Source organism: Pelophylax lessonae, assembly GCF_965119305.1.
Source record: "Pelophylax lessonae genome assembly, chromosome: 1".
In the NCBI taxonomy this organism is placed as follows: Eukaryota; Metazoa; Chordata; class Amphibia; order Anura; family Ranidae; genus Pelophylax; species Pelophylax lessonae.
The window spans coordinates 735,857,188-735,880,312 of NC_138768.1; the positions used below are offsets into that span (position 1 = coordinate 735,857,188).

Here is a 23,125-nt window from a genome sequence, read left to right on the forward strand (position 1 = left end):
CAAAAAAACTGCCTGAAAAAATAAGATTTTTGTACTCACCGTAAAATGATTTTCCATGAGTTCATTGACAGACACAGCTCCACATTCTAAACTATAAGGGTTATGCTGCCCTCTACAGGAGTAGGACTAGGTAGACAACACAAAAGCTTTGTTACGCCCTGTGGGCCGTCCTCAACTGACACAACCTTCCTCTCTGCTTAGAGATACAAGTTTTAAAACAAGCAGTAACCGAAGCATACAAACTCCTTAGAGGGGTGGGTGCTGTGTCTGTCAATGAACTAAGAGAAAAGGAATTTACAGTGAATACAAAAATCCTATTTTCTCGTCCGTTCACTGACAGACACAGCTCCATATGCTTCACCATAGGGGTGTCCCAAAGCAGCGTGGTGGGAATAACAAACACAATCCAAGCAGTAGCAGCTAAACTAGAACAACAACAACAACAACAGGAGCCCAACCTGAAATACACTCAAGAGGGAAAACAGATCCTCTAAATTGCAGCCCGCAAAAACTTTGCGACCAAAAAGGAGGCAACCGCAGATGCCAAAACTTCGAAGAAGTACGCACCGAAGACCAAGTGGCTGCCACGCACATCTGCGCCACTGACGCCTGATAACAGAAGGCACAGGAAGCACTAAGTGCCCGAGTCGAATGTGCCATCACAAGGAAAGGGGGGAACCAGACTCGTAAGCGAATAATCCTGGGTCACCGTCTGAGCCATCTGGAAATGGTAGCAGAGGAAGCAGTCCATAATCCCAAAGAGTGATTCTGACCCCCGAAAGGACTCAGTGGCTGCCAAATAGCTCGAACATCATCCAGAGTATAAAAGGCAAATACCCTGGGATGACCTGGCCTAGGACACAAGGACAGCAGCACAATGTCCTCATTCAAATGGAAATCAGAGACAACCCTTGGGAGGAATGACAGCCATGGTCACAGAACCACCAGAGAGAGGACGACAAGACAAAGCCGACAACGCCAACACCCTGCGAGCAAAGGTGATAGCCACCAAAAAAAAACAAACACTTTTGTGACAGCGTAAGGAAAGGAATCTCCCGTATGTTTTCAAAGGCAGGTTTTTGAAGAACTGACCGAACCAGGTTCAAATTCCACAGTGGCAGAGGTAAAGGCGAAGTAAAATGATGAACCCCCTGAAGGTATGTACGCCCCAATGAATAGGAAGCCAAAGGTCTTTAAAAAAAAAAAAAAAAAGACTGCCAAGGCGGACACTTGGCCTTTCACAGTGCTCAAAGACAGCTTCCGATTCAATCACGTTGAAGAAAGGCCAGATTCGGAGCCACCAAAAAGGAACGAGGATGGACTCCTCGAACCTCACGCCAGGAAATGTATGCCTTCCACATCCGATAAAGCTTTCGAGATATAGATTTCCTCACCTTCAACATGGTTGGATGGAATCATCAAGCCGGACCAGCCCCTGTCCTTCAGCTCCTGGCTCTTAACCGCCAGGTCGTCCAAGCCAGCGACTGTAAAACAGGATGGACGATCCGCCCTTTAGACAACAGATCGTCCCTGAGAGGAAGCCTCCAGAGTACGTCGGCAACTAGTCACACCAGGTCGAAATGCCAAGGCCGGCAAGGCCAGTCCAGAGCCACCATAAGATGGGAATCCCTTCGTCCTTGATCCTGCGTAGAAGTCACGGAAGAAGCTGGAAAGAAGGAAAGGCATCAGATGGCACCAGTTCCATGGAGCCACCAGAGCATCCGTGGTGTCTGCCAGAGGATCTCGCGACCTGGCCACGAACCTCGGCACCATTCTGGGGTGCTCCATCGCAGACATATCTGATGAAACATCCGGATGAAGGGACCATTCCCCCTGGTCCAAGGCCTGACGACTGAGGTAATCCGTCTGCCAATTTTCCATGCCGAAATGTGCACGGCAGAGAGAGCAAGAATAATCTGCCCACCAGAGAATGCTGGACACCTCCAGGGCGGCTAACATACTCCTTGTGCTGCACTGGTGATTCACAAAAACCACGGACGTGGCGTTGTCTGACTGAATCCGCACAGCCCAATGATCCAGGCAAAGCCTGATCGCTCAAAGTTCCAAGACATTGACGGGCAATCTGGACTCTCCAACGTCCAACAGCCCTAGGTTGAGTTCAGCCCCAGGAACCCTCCCCACCTGTCATCTGTCGTGACCATTGTTCAGTACAAGGGGAGAAAGGATTTGCTATGGACTTGCCCTGTAGCAAGGTTGGGGAGCGCAGCCAACAGACCAGAGAACTCGCTGTCGCCTGACTCAGTCAAATTACATTGTCCAGCGACTTGGGATACTTATCCCATTCGACTGGAATGTCCTTTTGAAGGAGTCTCGTGCAAACTATGCAAACGGAACTGCATCAAAGGTGGACACCATCAGGCCCAACATACACGCCTGAAGGGACGCCACTTGTGGGCTAACAGTTGAATCGCAGAACTCCAGAGGTACCAACCACCACAGGAGTACCCGCGCCCCACACCGAATCCAGGGAAGGAGAGGAGGGGGCCCTTAGTTACCTATCCAGAGAAGTGTGCGGATAACACTCCCAAGACCGAAACCTCCTCGCCACTGAAGTGGGGGAGCTGTCGGCCAGAAGGAATGCTGCGACTCAGGCCGAGACTCAGTCGTATGCGACCATGCAAGACGTTTAACTCGTAGGTCAGCCCCGCCCAGTGGGGCTATGTTGCTCACTGGCCTGGCTGAGGGGACCACTGGAACTGCAATAGTGCAGTCCCTCGCTCAGCCCAGCAGTTGCTGGAAGATCTCCACAGAAAAAAAGGAAACAGGAAGAAATCTAAAAACAAAAACAGTAAAAAAAAAAATAGACAAAAAAAGTACGGACCTATGGCCGGCAAGGAGACTAGGTCCTACTCCTGAACTAGGCAAACAAAAGCTGAGTATTTCTAAGCAGAGAGGGGGTTATGCCAGCTGAGGATGGCCCACAGGGGGTAGCCAAGCTTTTGTGTTGTCTGCCTACTCCATAACCCTATGGTGAAGAATATCGAGCTGTGTACGTCAATGAACGGAAGAGAAACAATGGTTTATCAGGCCCAGTGTTAGTCTGCTTTCACAGTGGCAGGGGTGGACTGACCATTCGGGCACTGCCCAAAGACAAGGGGGCCCCATAAGAGGCTCAGTCCGCCCCTGGGAGGTGCCCAAAGCTCATCTTGGAGAATAGAACATTTATACCCTGAGGAGGCACGGGGCAGTCACCTATCAAATCCTTGCCAGTGGTTGATGCGGCTACATGAGGAGCGAGGGAGGATGAATTAGAGAGCAATTGTGGAGCCATCAGCCGTGTGAAGATGACGGCAGGGACAGGCACTTTGGCCCCCTCTCCCCCTAGGGAATTCAGCTAAGGGGCGGGGCCACACATCACTGCCACTGGCGACAGCGGGTGATGAAGCTGGAGGCTAGAGTGTAGAGTCGAGCAGAGTCACCTCAGGGCTAGCCAACCTGACTTGCCTTGTGTGTAGCAGAAGGTCAGTGTGTAATGACAGTCTGGCTGGTGATTATAGACACAACAAACTAAACTGCTGAGTGAGTGTTCCTTCCTTCTTGCCCAGTGCCCTTCTAGCAGGTGCTATTGCCTAGTACAATGAGTGCCACTAGAGTGTACAGATAGTGTTCTATATAGGGAATAGCACTTAATGAGTTATTCCCTATATCCATCTCTGATATGTGTACACTAAGTGATTTTCCCCAACACTGACATCTGTACACTTCGGTGGGACGAATGTATCTTACATTGGTGGTCAGTAGGGGTGTTGAAAAATAGGATTTTTCCTACAGCTTACCTGTAAAATCCTTTTCCTGGAGTACATCACAGGACACAGAGCAGGTAATAATGACTATCTGGGTTATACGCTACCTTTAGGTGAATGGACACTGGCAACCAATAGACAGGAATTTCCTCCCACACAGGAAGAACCTCTGTTTTTGAAGCAAGCAATGAAGAGCCCAGAAAAAGAGAGAGGAGGGACCTCTGTGTCCCGTGATGTACTCCAAGAAAATGATTTTACAGATAATCTGTAAAAAAAAAACTGAATTTTTGTAAAATCTTACCGTAAAATTCCTTTCTCTGAGTCCTCCGACAGTCGCCGCCTCTTCATAATCTTCACCAATGGGGTAATTGACCTTTGCTCCGCAGGAGTAGCTAGGCAACAAGATTTGTTAATATCAAAGCTTTTAGCATATCACACCCCTAGGGGGTGGTCCCCTCAGTCAATACCTCCCTGCTTCCAGCATTCTCAACTCAGTTTCAGTAGCATAGCAGTAGAGTACATAAACAAACCCCAAAAGAGGGGCGGGGGCGGCGACTGTCGGAGGACTCAGAGAAAGGAATTTTACGGTAAGATTTTACAAAAATTCAGTTTTCTCTTACGTCCTCCGACAGTCGCCGCCTCTTTATAATCTTCACCAATGGGGACGTCCCAGAGCAGTGTAGACATGAGGGGTGGGAAACAAACGCAGCCGCGCATAAAGCAACGCAGTACCCACATCAGAGAAAGGAACCTTACCAAAGTAAGAGAACCAACCTGGCAACAGGAAAACGTGCTCAACAGGAGCAACAACCCAGGAAGAACAAGTAACCCAGGGGTAAAAACACCCCAACAGCCAAGGGCCCAAACAAGGGACCCTAAGGCACTGCCGCACTAAGAACTTTACGGCCAAAGGAAGCATCTGCCGATACCTGAACATCCACTTTGTAAAATTTGGAGAAGGTGTGAACGGACGACCAAGTCGCCGCCTTACACACCTGGGCCACAGAAGCCTGATGACGATAGGCCCAAGACGTACTCAAAGATCTGGTAGAGTGCGCCTTCACAGGGAAAGGAGGAACCTTCCCCCTCAAAGCATAGGCTTGCACAATCATCTGTCTGATCCATTTGGCGATGGTAGCAGCCGACGCTGCCATGCCCTTCCGAGGTCCCTCTGGAAGAACGAATAGGGAATCCGACTTGCGAAAGGACTTAGTCGATGACAGGTAAACCCTGATCGCCCGAACAACATCCAAGCCATGCAAAGCCACCTCCTTCGGATGCTTAAGCTTCGCGCAAAGCGAAGGCAAGACAATGTCCTCATTCAGGTGAAACTCTGAGATCCTTTTCGGAAGAAAAGATGGGTTAGGTCGCAAGACCACCTTATCCTTGTGAATCACCAGGTAGGGAGAGCTGCAGGACAAAGCCGCCAGCTCCGACACCCTGCGAGCCGAAGTGATCGCCACCAAAAAGGCAACCTTTTTGGACAACAGAGACAACGAAATCTCCCTGATCTTTTCAAAGGGAGCCTGTTGTAACACGGACAGAACCAAGTTCAAGTCCCATGGAGGCAAAGGTTCCCTCCTAGGAGGGGCCAAATGTCGCACCCCCTGAACAAAGGTGCTAACCAATGAATTAGACGCCACAGGGCGTTGAAAAAGAACGGCCAGCGCAGAAATCTGACCCTTAATTGTGGCCAGCGCCAAACGCTGGTCCACTCCAGTTTGGAGGAAAGCCAACACTCTCGACACCGAGTATGAGCGAGGGGAAAACCCCCTGGACTCACACCAGGCAAAGTACGCCCTCCAAGTACGGTAGTACATTTTTCCCGAAGAGGCTTTTCTAGCCTTGATCAAAGTGGGAATGACCTCAGGGGAGAGACCCCTATCCTTCAGGACCTGGCTTTCAACAGCCAGGCCGTTAAAGCCAGCGACTGTAAAGCAGGATGGAATATCGGCCCTTGAGACAGAAGGTCTTACCGAAGCGGCAGGCGCCACGGAGCGTCGTCTGCCAGATTTACGAGGTCTGCGTACCAAGACCGGCGAGGCCAGTCCGGTGCCACCAGAATCACCGCGTGCGGTTCCGAGGCCAATCTGCGAAGCAGCCTGGACAGCAGCTGAATCGGTGGAAAGGTATACATCAGACGATACTGATGCCAGGGCGCCACTAATGCGTCTGAGGCGTCTGCCTGAGGATCGCGCGTCCTTGCCACGAACCTTTCCACCTTGTTGTTCAGACGAGACGCGAACAGGTCCACATCCGGAAGACCCCATTTCACGCACAACTTCTGGAAGACATCCGGGTGAAGAGACCACTCCCCCTGGTCCAGGGTCTGGCGACTCAGATAGTCCGCCTGCCAGTTCTCCACCCCCGGAATGTGCACAGCCGTTATCGCTGGGACGTGCGTCTCGGCCCACGACAGAATGACGTTTACTTCCCGAGCAGCACGGGCACTTCTGGTGCCCCCTTGATGGTTGATGTAGGCCACCGCTGTGGCATTGTCCGTCTGAACCCGAACCGGACGGCCCTAAAGCCGTTCCGACCAATGCAGAAGGCAAAGTTTTATCGCTCGCAATTCCAGAATGTTGATCGGAAGGGAGGATTCCCCCTCCGACCAAGTTCCCTGGGCGGACAGAACGCCCAGAACACCACCCCAGCCCGACAGGCTGGCATCTGTGGTGATCACCGTCCACGACAAGGGACGAAAGGACTTGCCCCCCGACACAGCCGGGGACTGGAGCCACCACAAAAGACCCCTTCGGGTGTGGCGGCTCAACGAAATCTGCCGATCCAGAGATTGCGGACGCCCGTCCCACTTGGCCAAGATCTCCGCCCGAAGACCCCGCGTGTGAAACTGGGCGAAGGGAATCGCCTCGAAAGCCGAGACCATTAGACCTAGACATCTCATACATGTCCGGAGGGACGAGCACTGAGTGTCCCTGAGGGACCTGACCTCGTCCTGAAGTGTCCGGAGCTTGTCTTCCGGCAGGAAGACCTTCGCTTGAGCAGAGTCCAGGATCATCCCCAGGTAGGGAAGACAAACCGACGGACACAACGTTGATTTTGGAAAATTTATCGTCCAACCAAACTCCTGCGGAGTCTGCATCGTGGTGGACAGGTCGTTCACCAGGCCCTGACTGGTCGCAGACCGAATCAAGATATCGTCCAGATATCCCAAGACAGAGACGCCCTGGGCTCTCAATAAAGCCAGGACCGGCGCAAGCACCTTGGTGAAAACCCACGGAGCCGAAGCGAGACCGAAGGGTAACGCCACGAATTGGTAATGATCCTCCGCAATAGCGAATCGAAGGTACCTCTGGTGACCCTCGAAAATGGGGATGTGAAGGTACGCATCCTTCAGATCGATGGAGGCCATGAATTCCCCCTGACTCAGGGCAGCCACCACTGAGCGCAGGGATTCCACGCGGAACTTGCGAACCCGCACAAAGCGGTTCAGAGCTTTCAAGTCCAGAATCGGACGTACCTTGCCCTCCTTTCTGGGCACAGTGAACAGATTGGAGTAGAACCCCCGAAATCTGTCTCGATGAGGCACCGGAACCACCACTCCCTGGGCCCGCAGGTCCCGCACCGCCAGGTGCAGATCCTGCAAACGCTCCGGAGACAGCTGAAGATTTGAGGGAAAAAATCTGCTCGCCGGCCGAGAGAGAAACTCGATCTTGTATCCAGATCGAACGATTTCCTGAATCCACCTGTCCCGAATGCGGGCCAGCCAGGGTTGAAGAAAACCGAGCAAACGTCCCCCCACCCCAGAACCGGGTGAGGGCACCCCTTCAGGCCGAATTGGTATGGGCAGCGGACCCGGACTGGCCGGACTTCTGCTTACCTGCCCACGGCTTCTTCTGGGAGCCTTGACCCTTGAAGGGCTTGCCCTTGTATTGCGACCGAAAGGCACGAAAGGACCCCTGAGAGGGCCTAAACGAGGCATTCTTCTTACCGCGAACAAACTTATTCTTGTGAGTTTGGGGTAAGAGAGTGCCCTTACCCCCGGAAATTCCCTTTATCAGAGTATCCAAAGACTCGCCAAAAAGGCGAGATCCCGCGTAGGGAAGATTAGCAAGAGAATTGGTCAACCGACCAACATTTCAGGCGACGGTTCAACACCGATACACTGGAGAGACGTGCAGCCAAAGGGACTAAATCCAAGTCCACATCGCACAAATACATGACACCCTGATGAATTTGATCTACCATAGCCAACGTTGTCGGCGGAGCAGAGTCAGCCACCAGGGTGCGCCTGAGCACCTGCGTCCAATCCGCAATAGCTTGGGCTGCCATAATGGAAGCAAAAATAGGCTTCAGCATAGAACCAGCAACCGTATAAGTATGACGGGCCAGAGACTCCAATCTCCTGTCCGTAGGGTCCCGGAACACCGGTGTATCCTCAGCAGGAATCGCAGTAGATTTATTCAAAACTGCCACCGCGTGATCCACCTGAGGCGGCACACACCAACGCTCATCAGTGGTGGGTGTAAATGGATAAAGCAGCTTGAACCTACTTGGCACAGTAAAGGGCTTCTTTAAATTGCGCCATTGCTCATCAACAGCGCGCTGAAATTCCGCAGGGCAGGGAAAAGCCTGCGCTGCTTTGCGTTTCCTTTGCGTCCCATAAGAGGACATCAAAGCAGGAGGACTTGGTTCATCCTGCAGACGCAGTGTTTCCTTGATAGAAGTAATCAACTCATCCATGAGTGCAAGCTCTTCAGGCGAGCCAGGGGGAGAAGTATCAACTCCTACCTCAGCCTCCCCCTCAGACCCCATAAGGTCCAGAGATGAACGAGACCCTGAGAAGGGCACTCCAGCCATAGCAGCCCCATCGCCCTCTGAATCAGAGGAAATAGGTAACCTGGGCCGTTTTGCGGATCGATCAGCCATTAGCATCTGCACCTGAGAAGCCAAGTTCGCTACAACAGCAGCCAGATCAGCCCCCTCGGGGGATGCAGCAGCCCCTTGGCCCCCCACCAGGGTGGGAGGAAACTTGCAATCCTGAGAATCCATGCCCCAGTATCAACTGAAATAAAGGACTGCCCCTTTAAGACCACGGCGAGCGCAGCCCACCGCACACTACTGTATGTACCAACCCCCGCAGGGATAAGGAGCACTGAGCAAGGAAATACAGGATAAGGAAGGTAAAAACCTGGAGAGAGCACACAGCTGCTGCCACCGATCGCTGTTCCAGTGAAAAAGGAAGTGATGCAATGACTGACCGCCCTATATAGCCTATGAAGGCTTCACAAACATGGCCGCTCGGCTGAGGGAATCAAGGCAATAAGAAAATGGCGCCGACATGTGCTTGCAGGAGCGATCGCCGCCAAAATGGCGGCGTTTGGCGCCAAAACACCGCGCTGTATCACACATGGCCGGTCACCACAATTTGCCGAGAAAAAATGGCGGGCCGCATCAGCGGTCGCCGCACAGCATGTCTGAGCCCAGTCTGCCCTATACATCTCACACAGCAGAGCGGGAGAGCCCCCCCCCCCCCCGCAGCCCACAGAAAGGCAGCTATCAGGAATCTGACAGGGAGCTCAGCACTTACACAGACATGCGGGTCACACAGTCACAGACTGACACCCAAACAGACAGGTCCCCACATAGAAATTTACTCACCATTCCGGATGGCGTGGGGAGCCTTCTCTAGCGACCAAACCGCTGTACTGAGGACAGGGAGTGTCGCAGCCAGGACGCAGTGGACTGCGGTGCGAAACCGCAAATGGCATCCGGTGAGGTAGCCACCTCACAGGCAGCATCCCTGCAGCGAACAGGGATGGGTCGTTCAATATGCCAGGGAAACCTGAGCTGAACGCTCGATGGCAGGCTGGGGAAACCCCTGGCTCTCAGCCCTGGGATCCAGGGTGGCCAGTCCGAGACCCAGCTCCGCATGATCATCTTCAACCGAAGAAAACTAAAACTAATGCTGAGAAAAAAACAGCTAAGTAAAAGAAAGAGAAAAATACTTGAAATAAAATCAAAAAGAGGATAGAAGGCTGAGACTGAAAGCCCCAGCACAGGAACAGCCAGCTACTCCTAAGCTAGGCAATTGAAAACTTGAGTTGAGAATGCTGGAAGCAGGGAGGTATTGACTGAGGGGACCACCCCCTAGGGGTGTGATATGCTGAAAGCTTTGATATTAACAAATCTTGTTGCCTAGCTACTCCTGCGGAGCAAAGGTCAATTACCCCATTGGTGAAGATTATGAAGAGGCGGCGACTGTCGGAGGACGTAAGAGAAAATCCTATTTTCTTTATCGTACATCATGGGACACAGAGCAGATAATAATGACTGACTATCTGGGATGCCCTAAAGCAATGCCTTTGAGTGGAGGGGACACAGAATCCTATTACTGCACCGGGGCAAAGAATAGGAACTTATAGTGCTGCTTGCAACATGCTAATAAAAAACTGAGCCCCTCCTCGGGCTTTAACATCCACTTGATAAAAACTTGTGACCACTTGTGAATAGGGAAATCTGGATAATAATAAAGGGAGTATGGGGTAGATGAGAACGTGGGGTAGAATGAGAACGTGTTCTATATAAAAGGAAAAGGGGATGTATTCCTGGTGTGTAAACTCAGTAAAAAAAATTATTAAAACCAATGTAAACAGTTTCAATCAACTCAATAATGTTGTAGGATCAATAAGGTGCAAGAAGTGCAATAAAAAATATGTGCAAACAGTGCGGAGATTAGATTTTCCCTTTACCACCACTAGGGAGTGGTGTGCAAATAAATGATATTATAAATGGACACACTTTTTTGTGGATAAATCAATAGTGCGTAATCTATTAAGGTGTTAATTGTGCAATCCACAAATATATAAATAAATAACTAAAGTGCTGAGAATGAGTGACCCTTTTGGTTGGCCCAACTTATAGCTTATTGTGAAAAAATAGTGCAACAAAAGCAATACAAAGTGTCAATGCATATAATCACAATAGTTGTGACACTCCTAACAAGTCATCCAGTGTCACTTCCGCTTAAGGTGGTTGAGGGCCGTGGAACGCACGGACCCGGATATCCACCGCAACACTGAACTGTGATTACTATACAGGGAGTGGATATTGTTTTTATTAGAATAAAACTTTTAAATTTTACTACACAATGGGCGTTTTTCACTACTCTTCCATGTGTGAGCTGTGATAAGGAAGCCGTTAGGATAAGCCGGGAAGACCAGAGGGACCTCCTTACTGCAAATAAGGCTATATACCCCTGCAAGGGTAAGGATATGCGGTGAGTGCATGACCATAGGGGGATAGCACCTGCATGAGCCTTCTATGCACTAAGGAAAGGAACAAGCACAAGTCACTTTAGCCATTGGTGTATACCTGCAATTAATGGATTGTGAACTGCTACAAGCACTGTCATGGAAATTTGGAATAAGCACTTTAATATTTATGGACTTGTTAGGAGTGTCACAACTATTGTGATTATATACATTGACACTTTGTATTGCTTTTGTTGCACTATTTTTTCACAATAAGCTATACGTTGGGCCAACCAAAAGGGTCACTCATTCTCAGCATTTTAGTTTTTTATTTATACATTTGTGGATTGCACAATTGGCATCTTAATAGATCACGCACTATTGATTTATCCACCAAAAAGTTTGTCCATTTATAATATTTATTTGCACACCACTCCCTCTAGTGGTGATAAAGGGAAAATCTAATCTCAGCACTGTTTGCACATATTATTTATTGCACTTCTGGCACCTTATTAATCATACATTATTGATTGAAACTGTTTACATTGTACTGAGTTTACACACCAGGAATACATCCCCTTTTTTGAGCACTTTATACAACACGTTCTCATTAAAACAAATTTACTGACAGAGTAGTGCCTACCCCATGGGTGTCCAACCTTTTGGCTTCTCTGGGCCACATTGAGTGTAGAGAAATTTTCTCGGGCCGCATATAAAATATATACTATAGTTAAGGTATATAAGTAATAAAACGCTGCCACGCCCTTCCCGCCCCCCCAGCACTAATTTAGCACAAATAGAGGATGATCCTTCCGAGGCAGCCTCTGTCTACAGTTAGTTGGAAGCCACTGTGGCCATGTGCCCCCAACCCAACTTCCTTCCTCCCCAGCAAAAAAAATAAATTGTCAGGGGGCAGTGGGCCACATTGCCTGCGGTTCTGGGCCGCATGCGGCCCCCGGGCCGCAGGTTGGACATGCCTGGCCTACCCCATACTCCCTTTATTAGTACCATCCTTTTAGCGCTTAGCCATTCTCATGGATCCGATCAGAACACCCCTAACCTGGGACATCATTCTTAGGATTGAAGAGCTTTAACAGCCATGACCACCACCTTCAAGAAACTGTCAAAAAAAAAAAAAACTCAGGTTCTTCCTGTAAGGGAGGGGTTATATGGGAGGGACTTCCTGTCTATTGGTTGCCAGTGTCCATTCACCTAAAAGGTAGCCTATAACCCAGATAATATTACCTGCTCTGTGCCCCGTGATGTACGATAAAGAAATAATCGTATAATCGATGCATCGAGATTCAGCCTTAAACGATTCTCCATCAATGCAGAGAGCGACTGAATCACAATTCCATCAATGGAGTCATTCTGGCACACCCCTGTCAAGAGTACTTCCCTCCCTTCTCCTCTCCTTGTGTATGTCGCACAGAGCGGCGATCTCCTGCTGTGTCACAGAACTTGGATCTGAAATGTTCGGTGGCGCTTTAACAGTCCCACCTCCTAGACCGGCTCCTATGATAGACAACACACTGATCCAATGTTGGGAAATTGAACCAGTGTGACGTCTATCATAGTAGCCAGTCTAGGAGACGGGACATTGACAACAGCGGCCGCCAGGCAGTTTAAATCCAAGCTCCGTGACACAGCGGAAGAACGCCGCTCTGTGTGATCCAGGCACTGGTGAGGCTGCATTTGATGGGCATTGGTAAACTGCTTGAGTGTGGGCCAGGACACATGGATGGGGACAAAGGGGGCCCCATGATCTATTGCCTGGGGGCCCCATGAGTTGTCAGTCCGTTCCTGGACAACCGGCCGGGGATCTTCTCCCAGCACTGTCACAATTTAAAAGAAAAGGCAGCCATGCCCACCCGACTGCATCACACATTCACAGAGTTCTGTGAATGTAAGAACCACAAGTAACAAAAGCCTTTGCAGCTGATGGCTTGTAGTTCTCAATGAACTACCAAGGGCACTGTTAAAGCGGTTCTAAAGCCTAAACAAATTCTTACCTTGCAATAAGGTAACAAATATTTAGGCATCAGTATCCCACTCACCTCCCCCCTTTTACTTACGAGCCCTCATTCGATCCAGTGCTGTGCATGCCTGTAGCTCTTCCCTCCCCTCACTTCCTAGTCTCAATGGCTTTGCTGGGGCACCAGGAGCCATTGGCTCCAGCTGCTGTCAAAGCCAGTGACGAAGGAGCAGGGCTTGGGAGATTGCGTGCACACACACACACACACACACACACCCCCATGGAAAACGGCTTCCCGTGGGAGCACTGGACAGAGGAGCGGGTGAGGAACCCTGGCAGGGGACCTGAGAAGGAGGATTGCGGTCGCAAACAGCAGGTAAGAATAGGCAGGTTTGTTATTTATTTAATTACATTTACAATCTCTTTAGGCACTCTAGGTAGTTCATTGATCCTTCCTGTTAATATGCAACTGCCTGTTTGTACGAGGTACGAGCAGACAGCTTACGCAGACAGTCTGCAAAAGTCCTGGCATTGCACCTGCAATTTGCTAATGGAGTGTGCAATGCTTTAGAGCGGGGGGGGGGGGGGGGGGGGTCAGCAACCTGTAGATTGCGATCTACCAGTAGATCGCGGACAGGCGACTGGTAGATCATGGTCTGGGCTTGCTGACACGCCATCCCAGGGCATCAAACGGAGTGCAATACAGAGCGACTATTTGTAAAGTTGGAGCTGTAATAGGGAGCAAGAGCCACATAAACCAATGCCTCCTCTGTAATGCTGGCTCCTGTCCCATGTGGAGTGATAGCAACTGCACTCCACCTCTTATTTCGGGTAGTGGTCTCCAGAGTGGTGCCAGTAGCAGGAAAGAGGAGAAGATCTTCAGATCAATGAGAAGCAATACACTGGGCATAATAGTATAGGGCTGCTATAACACTGATGCACTGCGGTTTACCCACACTGCAGGTGTAGTGCAGTGTACCTGCAGATTTTGTGGGTTTGCTGTGCTTAGCCATAGACTTCACCTCTGCCCCCTTTAGCTGCAGTGGCCAGGGGTGAACACGTTGTAGCTGCAGCAGAGGTTATACGCCCTGTCATGGTTGGTGGGTGTAGCACCTACCAAGCATGACCCATTTCAGTGAATAGGGCCGCTCTACAAGTGCCCTGCAACCTTGTGCAGTACAGCAAACAGGGGGTTAAAGCAGGCAGCATTGTGTTGCTTTCTCACTACCTGCTTTAACCCCTTGGACCCTGCAGAAGCAAGCCGTTGAATACCCCATGTACTTGACTGAGTCGTGATTGGTAGGTGGTAGAACCAACCAAAAGCAACATAGGGCTAAATTGCTGCGGTGGCATGTGTACACCTTTGGCTGCTGGCTCAGCAGCTAAAGGGGGTAGGGACTGGGGCGGTGGACAGGGCACATCATTTAGAAAGTGCACCAAACCTGCAGGATAGAATAGAAGTATCTGGCTAAGTGCAGCAAACCCGAAGGAAAGCTGCAGGTACCTGCACTGCACGTGCGGTGTTGGTAAACCGCAGCACATCAGTGTGAAAGCAGCCCTATACTATTATGCCCAGTGTATTGCTTCACACTGACCAGAAGCTCCCTCTTTCCTGCTGCTGGCACCACTCTGGAGACCGCTAGCTGGGATAAGTGCAGTTGATATCACTCCGCAGGACAGGAGCCAGCACTACAGGAGGAGGCATCGCTTATGTGGCTCTTGTTCTCTACAAGTAATTCCTTTGCATTGCACTTTGATTCTCTGGAGTGGAAAGTCACCAAAACCCAGACCGCGATCTACCAGTCACCTGTCCACTATCTACTGATAGATTGCAGTCTACAGGTTGCAGAGCCCTAGGTTAGAGATTAGTAAATGTTTTGTGGAACGTTTCGTGACTAGGTCACTGTTGTGAAGCTTTGCATGTGTTCAGATTAGTACTACTTTGGGAGGGAGAGCAATAAAAAATGACTGGTCTTGCTTGAATCAAGGTGGAACTGCAGCTCCTTGATGGGTAGGCAGATACAGAAAAAGCAGATACTTTGGGGGGGGGGGACAAGGTTTTTTAAAATGACTAGCATTAAGAAAATCAAAGATTCCTCCTCTTTTTAGGCAAAGCATGATTGGAATATTGTCAGCATATACCAGGCTGCAAGACAGCAGAAGTCCCTCCACTTCCTTCTGGCTACTGCACTACCAGCACCCAGTCTATTACACCACACAGCGTTTGCTCCAGCAGAAACACCAGAGGAACATAGTGTTGTTGATCCCAGTTTTGTAACAGCTCACAATTATGGTTGCCGGATGTGTGCGAGGAGCCATTGATGTGAAAAAAAACAAAAAACAAACACACACCACAGTTCCCCAGAGCCAGTCCTTGTCCCATTATCCCACAAATACTCATTTAGGGCCATTCAATGAACAGTAAAATTGATAACTTTTACATGAGACAGTAGAAAGTAGGATGAAAAAAGTAAGTGTGCGTTAACCTCTTGACAGTTATACACATACTTTGATAGACAAAGGGTTAAGCCATTAAGTTTTAAGTAAATTAGTCTTATTGATAGTGTATTTACCAAGAGTGTAGTAATATTTAGAGACTTTTTTTTTTTTTTGCTCAGGGTACCGTAGCATTTGTTCCAGGAAATAATTCTACAGTCAGTTCCGAGTTCAGAATGTGTTTTTAAATTGTAAACAATGGTAAAACTACAGTAAAACAACCACGGGGGGGGGGGGTAAGAAATACCTGAAGGTTTAGGTGGGCCACAAGTTTCTCATTACTTCTGTATCTCGCTTCAAGAGAAATGACATCATGAGATCGTCCTCCATCCAGAGCTAAAGCCAACCGCTCTACTTCTTTGTCTCTTAATTCAACCTATGATGAAACAAAGACTTTAACCATTAGAGTACATCTCTTGTTTGTTAGAATTATTCAAACCTCATTTTAGTATCCACTTCAGCTCTGGAAGATTTAACCCCCCCCCCCCCTTCCCCCCACACACTTCATGGCCAGGCCATCTTTTGTGATAGGGCATGGTGTTACTTGAACTGACCATTGGGCAGACACTGAGCCCAAACAACATTTTTGACACCCCCCCTCAACGAATAAGAGCTTTCAATTGGTGGCATTTGATCACCTCTGCATTTGTTTTTTAGCGCTACAAACAAATAACAACCGCTAAGTTTGAAAAAAAATAAATCAATCATTTTTACTTTCTGCTTTAAAACATCCAATAAAATAAAATTAAAAAAAAATAAATAAAATTTCTTTATTAATTTAGGCCAATATATGCTGCTACATATTTGTGGTAAAAAAACAAATCCCAATAAGAGTATATTGATTGGTTTGGGCAAAAGTTATAGCATCTACAAACAATGGGATATATTTATGGAGTTTTATTAATTTCTTTTTTACTACTAATGGCGGCAATCAGCGACTTCTAGCGGGACTGCAATATTGCGGCAGACAAAAATCAGACACTGATATTTTTGACACTTTTCTTGAGAACCAGTGACAATAATACAGTGATCAGTGCTAAAAATATGCACTGACACTGTACTAATGACACTGATTTGGGAAAGGTGGCAATCAAAGAGTTAACTGTGTGCCTAAACTGTGTTTTAGTGTAGTGGGGGAGGTGCTTTTACTAGTGGAAGGCACGGATTGGTGCCCCTGCTTTGCAGGAACACAGGATCCATGCCTTCTGTACTGCCGTTCTGCCTGTGTACCAAACGATCAGCAGGTGCTGGCGGACAGAGTCTGTGGGTGCCACTGATTTCACAGAATCACAGCGGGAGCAAGCATACGCTGGTGCGCACTCGCAAGTGCAGGATCACGTGTATATATATATATATATATATATATATATATATATATATATATATATATATACACACACACACACACATATAATCCTGTGAAGCGTGGGCAGCTCAGTAGCAGTAAAACTGCTAAAGGGCGGTCAGCAAGTGGGTATAGGGAACTGGCTAAGACTGTCCAATGTTGCTGTCAACTAATTCATTCAATACTTCAGCCTATTCACAAAATGCTGTTTACTAATCAGCCTAACTGATCATGCTAGGTAATCCATTTTAGCCTGTACTCTCTACAGAAATGTCTAAAGGAAAAAAAATAAAAATCACTAGACATCTGAGCTCTGTGGCAGTAACAATTTTGTAGCAGCCAATAGTACCTAGCCTGCAAAAAGATTACTGCACGTTACTATGATCATTATGGATAAATCTTTAAAAAAAAAAAAAAATACAGTATCACTAGTGGTTGATCAGATAGTCATGCAGTAGATGAAAAAGGAAAAAAAAAAAAACTGGGATTTTTCTCCGATGTTCATTGACGGACACAGCTGCATATCTTCTTGGACTCTGGGGTTATGCTGCTCTCCATAGGAGTAGGACTAGGAGGTGGAAACAAAAACTTGACTACGCCCCTTGAGCCGTCCTAGGGGGTATACTTCCCACTTCCTGTTATAGGACTTCAGTTTGTAACAAGCAGTGTCAGAAGAACACATAACCCAACTCAGAGGGGTGGGTACTGTGTCAGTCAATGAACATCAGAGAAAAGGATTTTACGGTAAGACAAAACCCAGTTTTCTCTTTCGTTCATTGACTGACACAGCTCCATATCTTTGACTCTGGGGACGTATCAAAGCAGTGTCAACCTGAGGGATGGGAAAAAAAATACAGCAATACACAAAAAATTCCCAAAAAGGGCTAAACCTAGCCAACCAGATAAATCCGGATCTCAAACAACAACAACAACTAAAGCTCACCACCCAAAAAGAAAACACCCTCAAGAGGAAGGAGCCTCTTCAACAGCGGCATGCAAAACGCAGCATCTGCAGATGCTAGGACATCCACCTTGTAAAACTTATTGAATGTATGCACAGACAACCAAGTGGCCACCTTGCACACCTGAACTACTGACACCTGACGACGGAAGGCCTAGGAGGCACTGAGCGCCCTTGTAGAATGCGCCTTAACAGGGAAAGGAGAATCCTAACCCTTAATGGAATAGGCCTGCACCACCATCTGCCTGATCCATCTGGAAATGGTCGCAGCTGATGCAGCCTGCCCCTTACGAGATCTATCTATAAGGACAGCCAAGGAATCCGATTTCCGAACCGCCTCAGTCGCTGCCAGGTACACCCTAAATGCCCAAACCACATCCAGGGAATGTAAAGCAGTTTCTTTAGGGTGTTTCAGCTTAGGGCACAAGGAAGGCAACACAATGTCTTCTTTCAAGTGGAAACCAGAGACGACCTTTAGGAAGGAACAACTGACAGGGACGTAGCATCACTTTGTCCCTGTGAACCACCAGGTAAGGTGACCGACAGGACAACGCAGCCAATTCCGACACTCTGCGTGCAGAAGTAATAGCCACCAAAAAAGCTACCTTCTGTGACAGAGTAAAGGAAAGGTTTGGGACTTTGATTGAGGTGGAGACCAGAACGCTGGGAGACATGGGTAATAAAAACATTTTATTACTGTACAACATCAATAGACACAGTACAACATGTAAAATAGCAATTCATGTATAAACAGCATATTACAAACATATCGGTTAGTCTGATGCATTTGCAGGTACACAAAATATGCATAAAGAGTATAAGGACTATGGCACTTCGTATTGGCCACACAGTCCAAAGTTGCTACATTATTGCCATACTGTAGGCGGTCTACAGGGTGCACCATGGTAATGAATGTTGAATCAAAAACTTGCTGCAGCAGTCATGGACCTAATATAAATCAGGTGTTGAATCACACAAAATTGCAATAAACGTTCAATAGGTAAGTAACTGTTTAAATTGATTGAGTAGCGATTAATTTCTGTATAGTAGAAAAATTTATGACATCCTTGTAGCTCTACGCGTTTCATGGCTAAATACCACTCTTCAGGAGCGGATGCCAAAAACTCTGTAAAAAAGTATAAATGTAAAAAAGTATAAATGTAACTGTTGATCGACTAAAATCGCATATATGAAAATGAGGAGGGAGGAAAGGGTTATCCAATCCTACGGTTACTTACAAGATGGCTGTCATTAAAGTGCGGCTCTGTGGGCGCAGGGCATCGCATGCGCCTCCCCCGGGAGCTGTGGTGGTCATCCCCGCAGTCCCACACAACGCACCACACATATCACCATAAAAACGAAGTGCAGAGTAATGAAAAAATGTGGGTTGCGGCTGTGTTGCTGTGAAAAAGCAAAAAAAACTACTAACAGTCTGAAATAACAAAAGTATAGGAAAAATGGCATGTGTGGAAGTGGTGGACCAAAAAAACTCTCCACAGCCCAAAAGAAATAATAAAAAAAAAAATATAGAAAATAAATAAAAAGATTGTAGTCGATCAACAGTTACATTTATACTTTTTTAAAGAGTTTTTGGCATCCGCTCCTGAAGAGTGGCATTTAGCCATGAAACGCGTAGAGCTACTCAATCAATTTAAACAGTTACTTACCTATTGAACGTTTATTGCAATTCTGTGTGATTCAACACATGATTTATATTAGGTCCATGACTGCTGCAGCAAGTTTTTGATTCAACATTCATTACCATGGTGCACCCTGTAGACCGCCTACAGTATGGCAATAATGTAGCAACTTTGGACTGTGTGGCCAGTACGAAGTGCCATAGTCCCTATACTCTTTATGCATATTTTGTGTACCTGCAAATGCATCAGACTGACCGATATGTTTGTAATATGCTGTTTATACATGAATTGCTATTTTACATGTTGTACTGTGTCTATTGATGTTGTACAGTAATAAAATGTTATTACCCATGTCTCCCAGCGTTCTGGTCTCCACCTCACTCAAAGTCCCAAACCTTTCCTTTATTCATGTAACCAGGGATGGGGGCACTATATTCGGTGCTCCATTTAAAGTCCCAACTTCTGCCTTTTTCTAGTTTGACTAATAGGGATGGAGGTGGCTTCACAGACCGCGGGGCATACCCTTATATACAGATTACCCCATATTATCTAATTATGGTTGGATGTGTTTTCATCACTATCTGCAGCATGGCAATCATGGTTCCTCTTGTTCATGATATACAATTATTTATTTATTTTTCATTGTCATTGTGCGGTCCTGTGGGCTGGGCATTTGTTTGGTTCCCAGACCAGGGAGCTGCGACGCGTATCGGTGCCCTGCCTCTCCCCCCCCGCTTCGCCGGCATGGGGGGGGGGGTTTGGCAGGTTTTTTCCGACGCGCGTTGGCGCCACGTTTTTGTGTCTTTCGCTGGGCGTCTTCTGGCGTCTTAGCATCAGATACCATGAGTTCACATCTACAATTGCTTTGTGTCTGAGGTGTATCACTCCTCTTCTTGCAGTAGGTTTGCCTTAATTGGGAGACACCTTTTACCAATTAGCAATCAACGTGACGCTGGGAGGCACCCGTGGTTGTGCTGACGCACATGTATATCCCCTAGTTTGCTACAGGTCATTCAGACCCAGGATTTGAGAGACAACACATGTATACTACTACTATAACACTTGATGCAGTCATTTAAGGTAACCACATTTTTAATATTTTGCTGTATACTTTTCATTTTTGGATATACTGCACCTACTTACTACTTGGTTATTCTGACTGATTCTCTTGGGAGTATTTTCTATCGCTACTTATATTTTATTTATTTTCTATATATTTTTTTTTTTTTTTAATTTCTTTTGGGCTGTGGAGAGTTCTTTTTTGGTCCACCACTTCCACACATGCCATTTTTCCTATACTTTTGTTATTTCAGACTCTTAGTAGTTTTTTTTGCTTTTTCACAGCAGCAACCCACATTTTTTCATTACTCTGCACTTTGTTTTTATGGTGATATGTGTGGTACGTTGTGCGGGACTGCGGGGATGACCACCACAGCTCCCGGGGGAGGCGCATGAGATGCCCTGCGCCCACAGAGCCGCACTTTGTTAATGACAGCCATCTTGTAAGTAACCATAGGATTGGATAACCCTTTCCTCCCTCATTTTCATATATGCGATTTTAGTCGATCAACAGTTACATTTATACTTTTTACAGAGTTTTTGGCATCCGCTCCTGAAGAGTGGTATTTAGCCATGAAAAACACGTAGAGCTACAAGGATGTCATACATTTTTCTACTATACAGAAATTAATCTCTACTCAATCAATTTAAACAGTTACTTACCTATTGAACGTTTATTGCAATTCGGTGTGATTCAACACATGATTTATATTAGGTCCATGACTACTGCAGCACGTTTTTGATTCAACATTCATTACCATGGTGCACCCTGTAGACCGCCTACAGTATGGCAATAATGTAGCAACTTTGGACTGTGTGGCCAATACGAAGTGCCATAGTCCTTATACTCTATATGCATATTTTGTGTACCTGCAAATGCATCAGACTAACCGATATGTTTGTAATATGCTGTTTATACATGAATTGCTATTTTACATGTTGTACTGTGTCTATTGATGTTGTACAGTAATAAAATGTTTTTATTACCCATGTCTCCCAGCGTTCTGGTCTCCACCTCAATCAAAGTCCCAAACCTTTCCTTTATTCATGTAACCAGGGATGGGGGCACTATATTCGGTGCTCCATTTAAAGTCCCAACTTCTGCCTTTTTCTACTTCTGTGACAGAGTAAACAGAGGAAGATCAGGAATATTTTCAAAAGGCGGTCTTTGAAGAACTGACAGAACCAAATAGGGATCCCACAGAGGTACCAGAGACCTTACCGGAGGAGCTAAGTGGCAAACCCCCTGAAAGAAAGTGTGAACCAAAGAATTCTAGCCAACGGCCGTTGGAAAAAAAAATTGCCAAAGCAGAAATATGGCCCTTGATGGTGCCCAGAGCCAAGCGTTTATCTACACCTTGTTGTAGAAACTCCAGCAGATGGGACACCGAAAAGGAACGAGAACCCCCCCCCCCCTCCCTCTCAACTAATACCAATAAATGTACGCCCTCCAGACTATGATCAATCTTACTAGAAGTAGATTTTCTAGCTTTTAACAGAGTAGGAATCACCGAATCCAACAACCCTCTATCCTTCGGTACCTGGCTTTTAATAGCCAGACCGTTAAAGCCAGCGAATGTAAAGTGGATGGAAGCTCGGCCCTTGAGACAAAAGATCTTCGCTGAGAGGGAATCTCCAAAGAACATCGGCTACCAGCCTTACGAGGCCTGCGAACGAAGACTGACGAGGAGTCTGGAGCCACCAGAATGACTGGAATCCCTTCTGCCTCGATTCTGCACAGGAGCCTTGGCAGAAGCTGTAGTGGAGGAAAAGCGTAAATCAGACGATACTGACCCCAAGGAGCCACCAGAGCGTCGGCGGTGTCGGCCAAAGGATCCTGAAATCTTGCCACAAACCTCTGTACCTTCTGGTTGAGACGAGAGGCCAACAGGTCTACGAAAGTCCCCCACAGGAGACCTAGTTGTTGAAGCACTTCTGGATGAAGAGACCATTCGCCCGGACTCAGGGCCTGCAGACTGAGGTAGTTCCTCTGCCAATTGTCCACTCCTGGAATGTGCACAGCAGAGAGGGCTGGAACATAACGTTCTGTCCACTTTAAAATGTCGGCAACTTCCCTGGCCGCCAGGACACTTTCTGCCCCCTTGATGATTGACATATGCCACAGCTGTGGCACTGTCCGGCTAAATCCTTACTGCACACCCTTGCAGACGATCAGTCCACTGGGACAGGCAAAGCCCGATTGCCCAAATCTCCAGGATATTGATCGGCAGACTGGACTCCTCCCGAGTCCAAACCCCTTGAGCCGAATCGGTGCTCATGACACCTCCCCACCTGGACAGGCTGGCGTCCGTGGTAACTACTGTCCAGAACAGGGGAAGAAAAGACTTCCCTTATCAAAGCGACGGGGAAAGGAGCCACCAAAACAAGGATCCCCTCGCACCCTGACTCAAAAGGATCAGAGTGTTGAGAGATGGAGGATTCTTGCCCCATTTGGCAAGAATCTCCCTTTGCAGAGGCCTGGTATGAAACTGGAATTGCCTCGAAGGTGGAGACCATCAAGCCCAACACTTGCATGCATGTCCTGAGAGACGACCAACAGTTGGGACAACAGGAGCCTAATTGCATGCTGCAACTTCAGCAGTTTCGCCTCTAGGAGAAACACCCTGGCTGAGGCCGAATCCAAAGTCAGGCCCAGATAGTCCAGGTTGTT

At 47.6% G+C, this 23,125-nt stretch overlaps 1 protein-coding gene across 1 annotated transcript in view; it reads right to left on the minus strand.

Annotated features, from left to right (window-relative positions):
* Window positions 1-23,125, minus strand: part of CEP135 (centrosomal protein 135) — a gene marked incomplete at its 3' end in the record, with an annotated part of 95,543 nt that overhangs the window by 47,282 nt on the left and 25,136 nt on the right. The window contains exon 6 of the mRNA XM_082265930.1: window positions 15,697-15,825. Within this exon, the coding sequence (XP_082122056.1) occupies window positions 15,697-15,825 (129 nt within the window). The remainder of the gene's footprint in view (window positions 1-15,696; window positions 15,826-23,125) is intronic.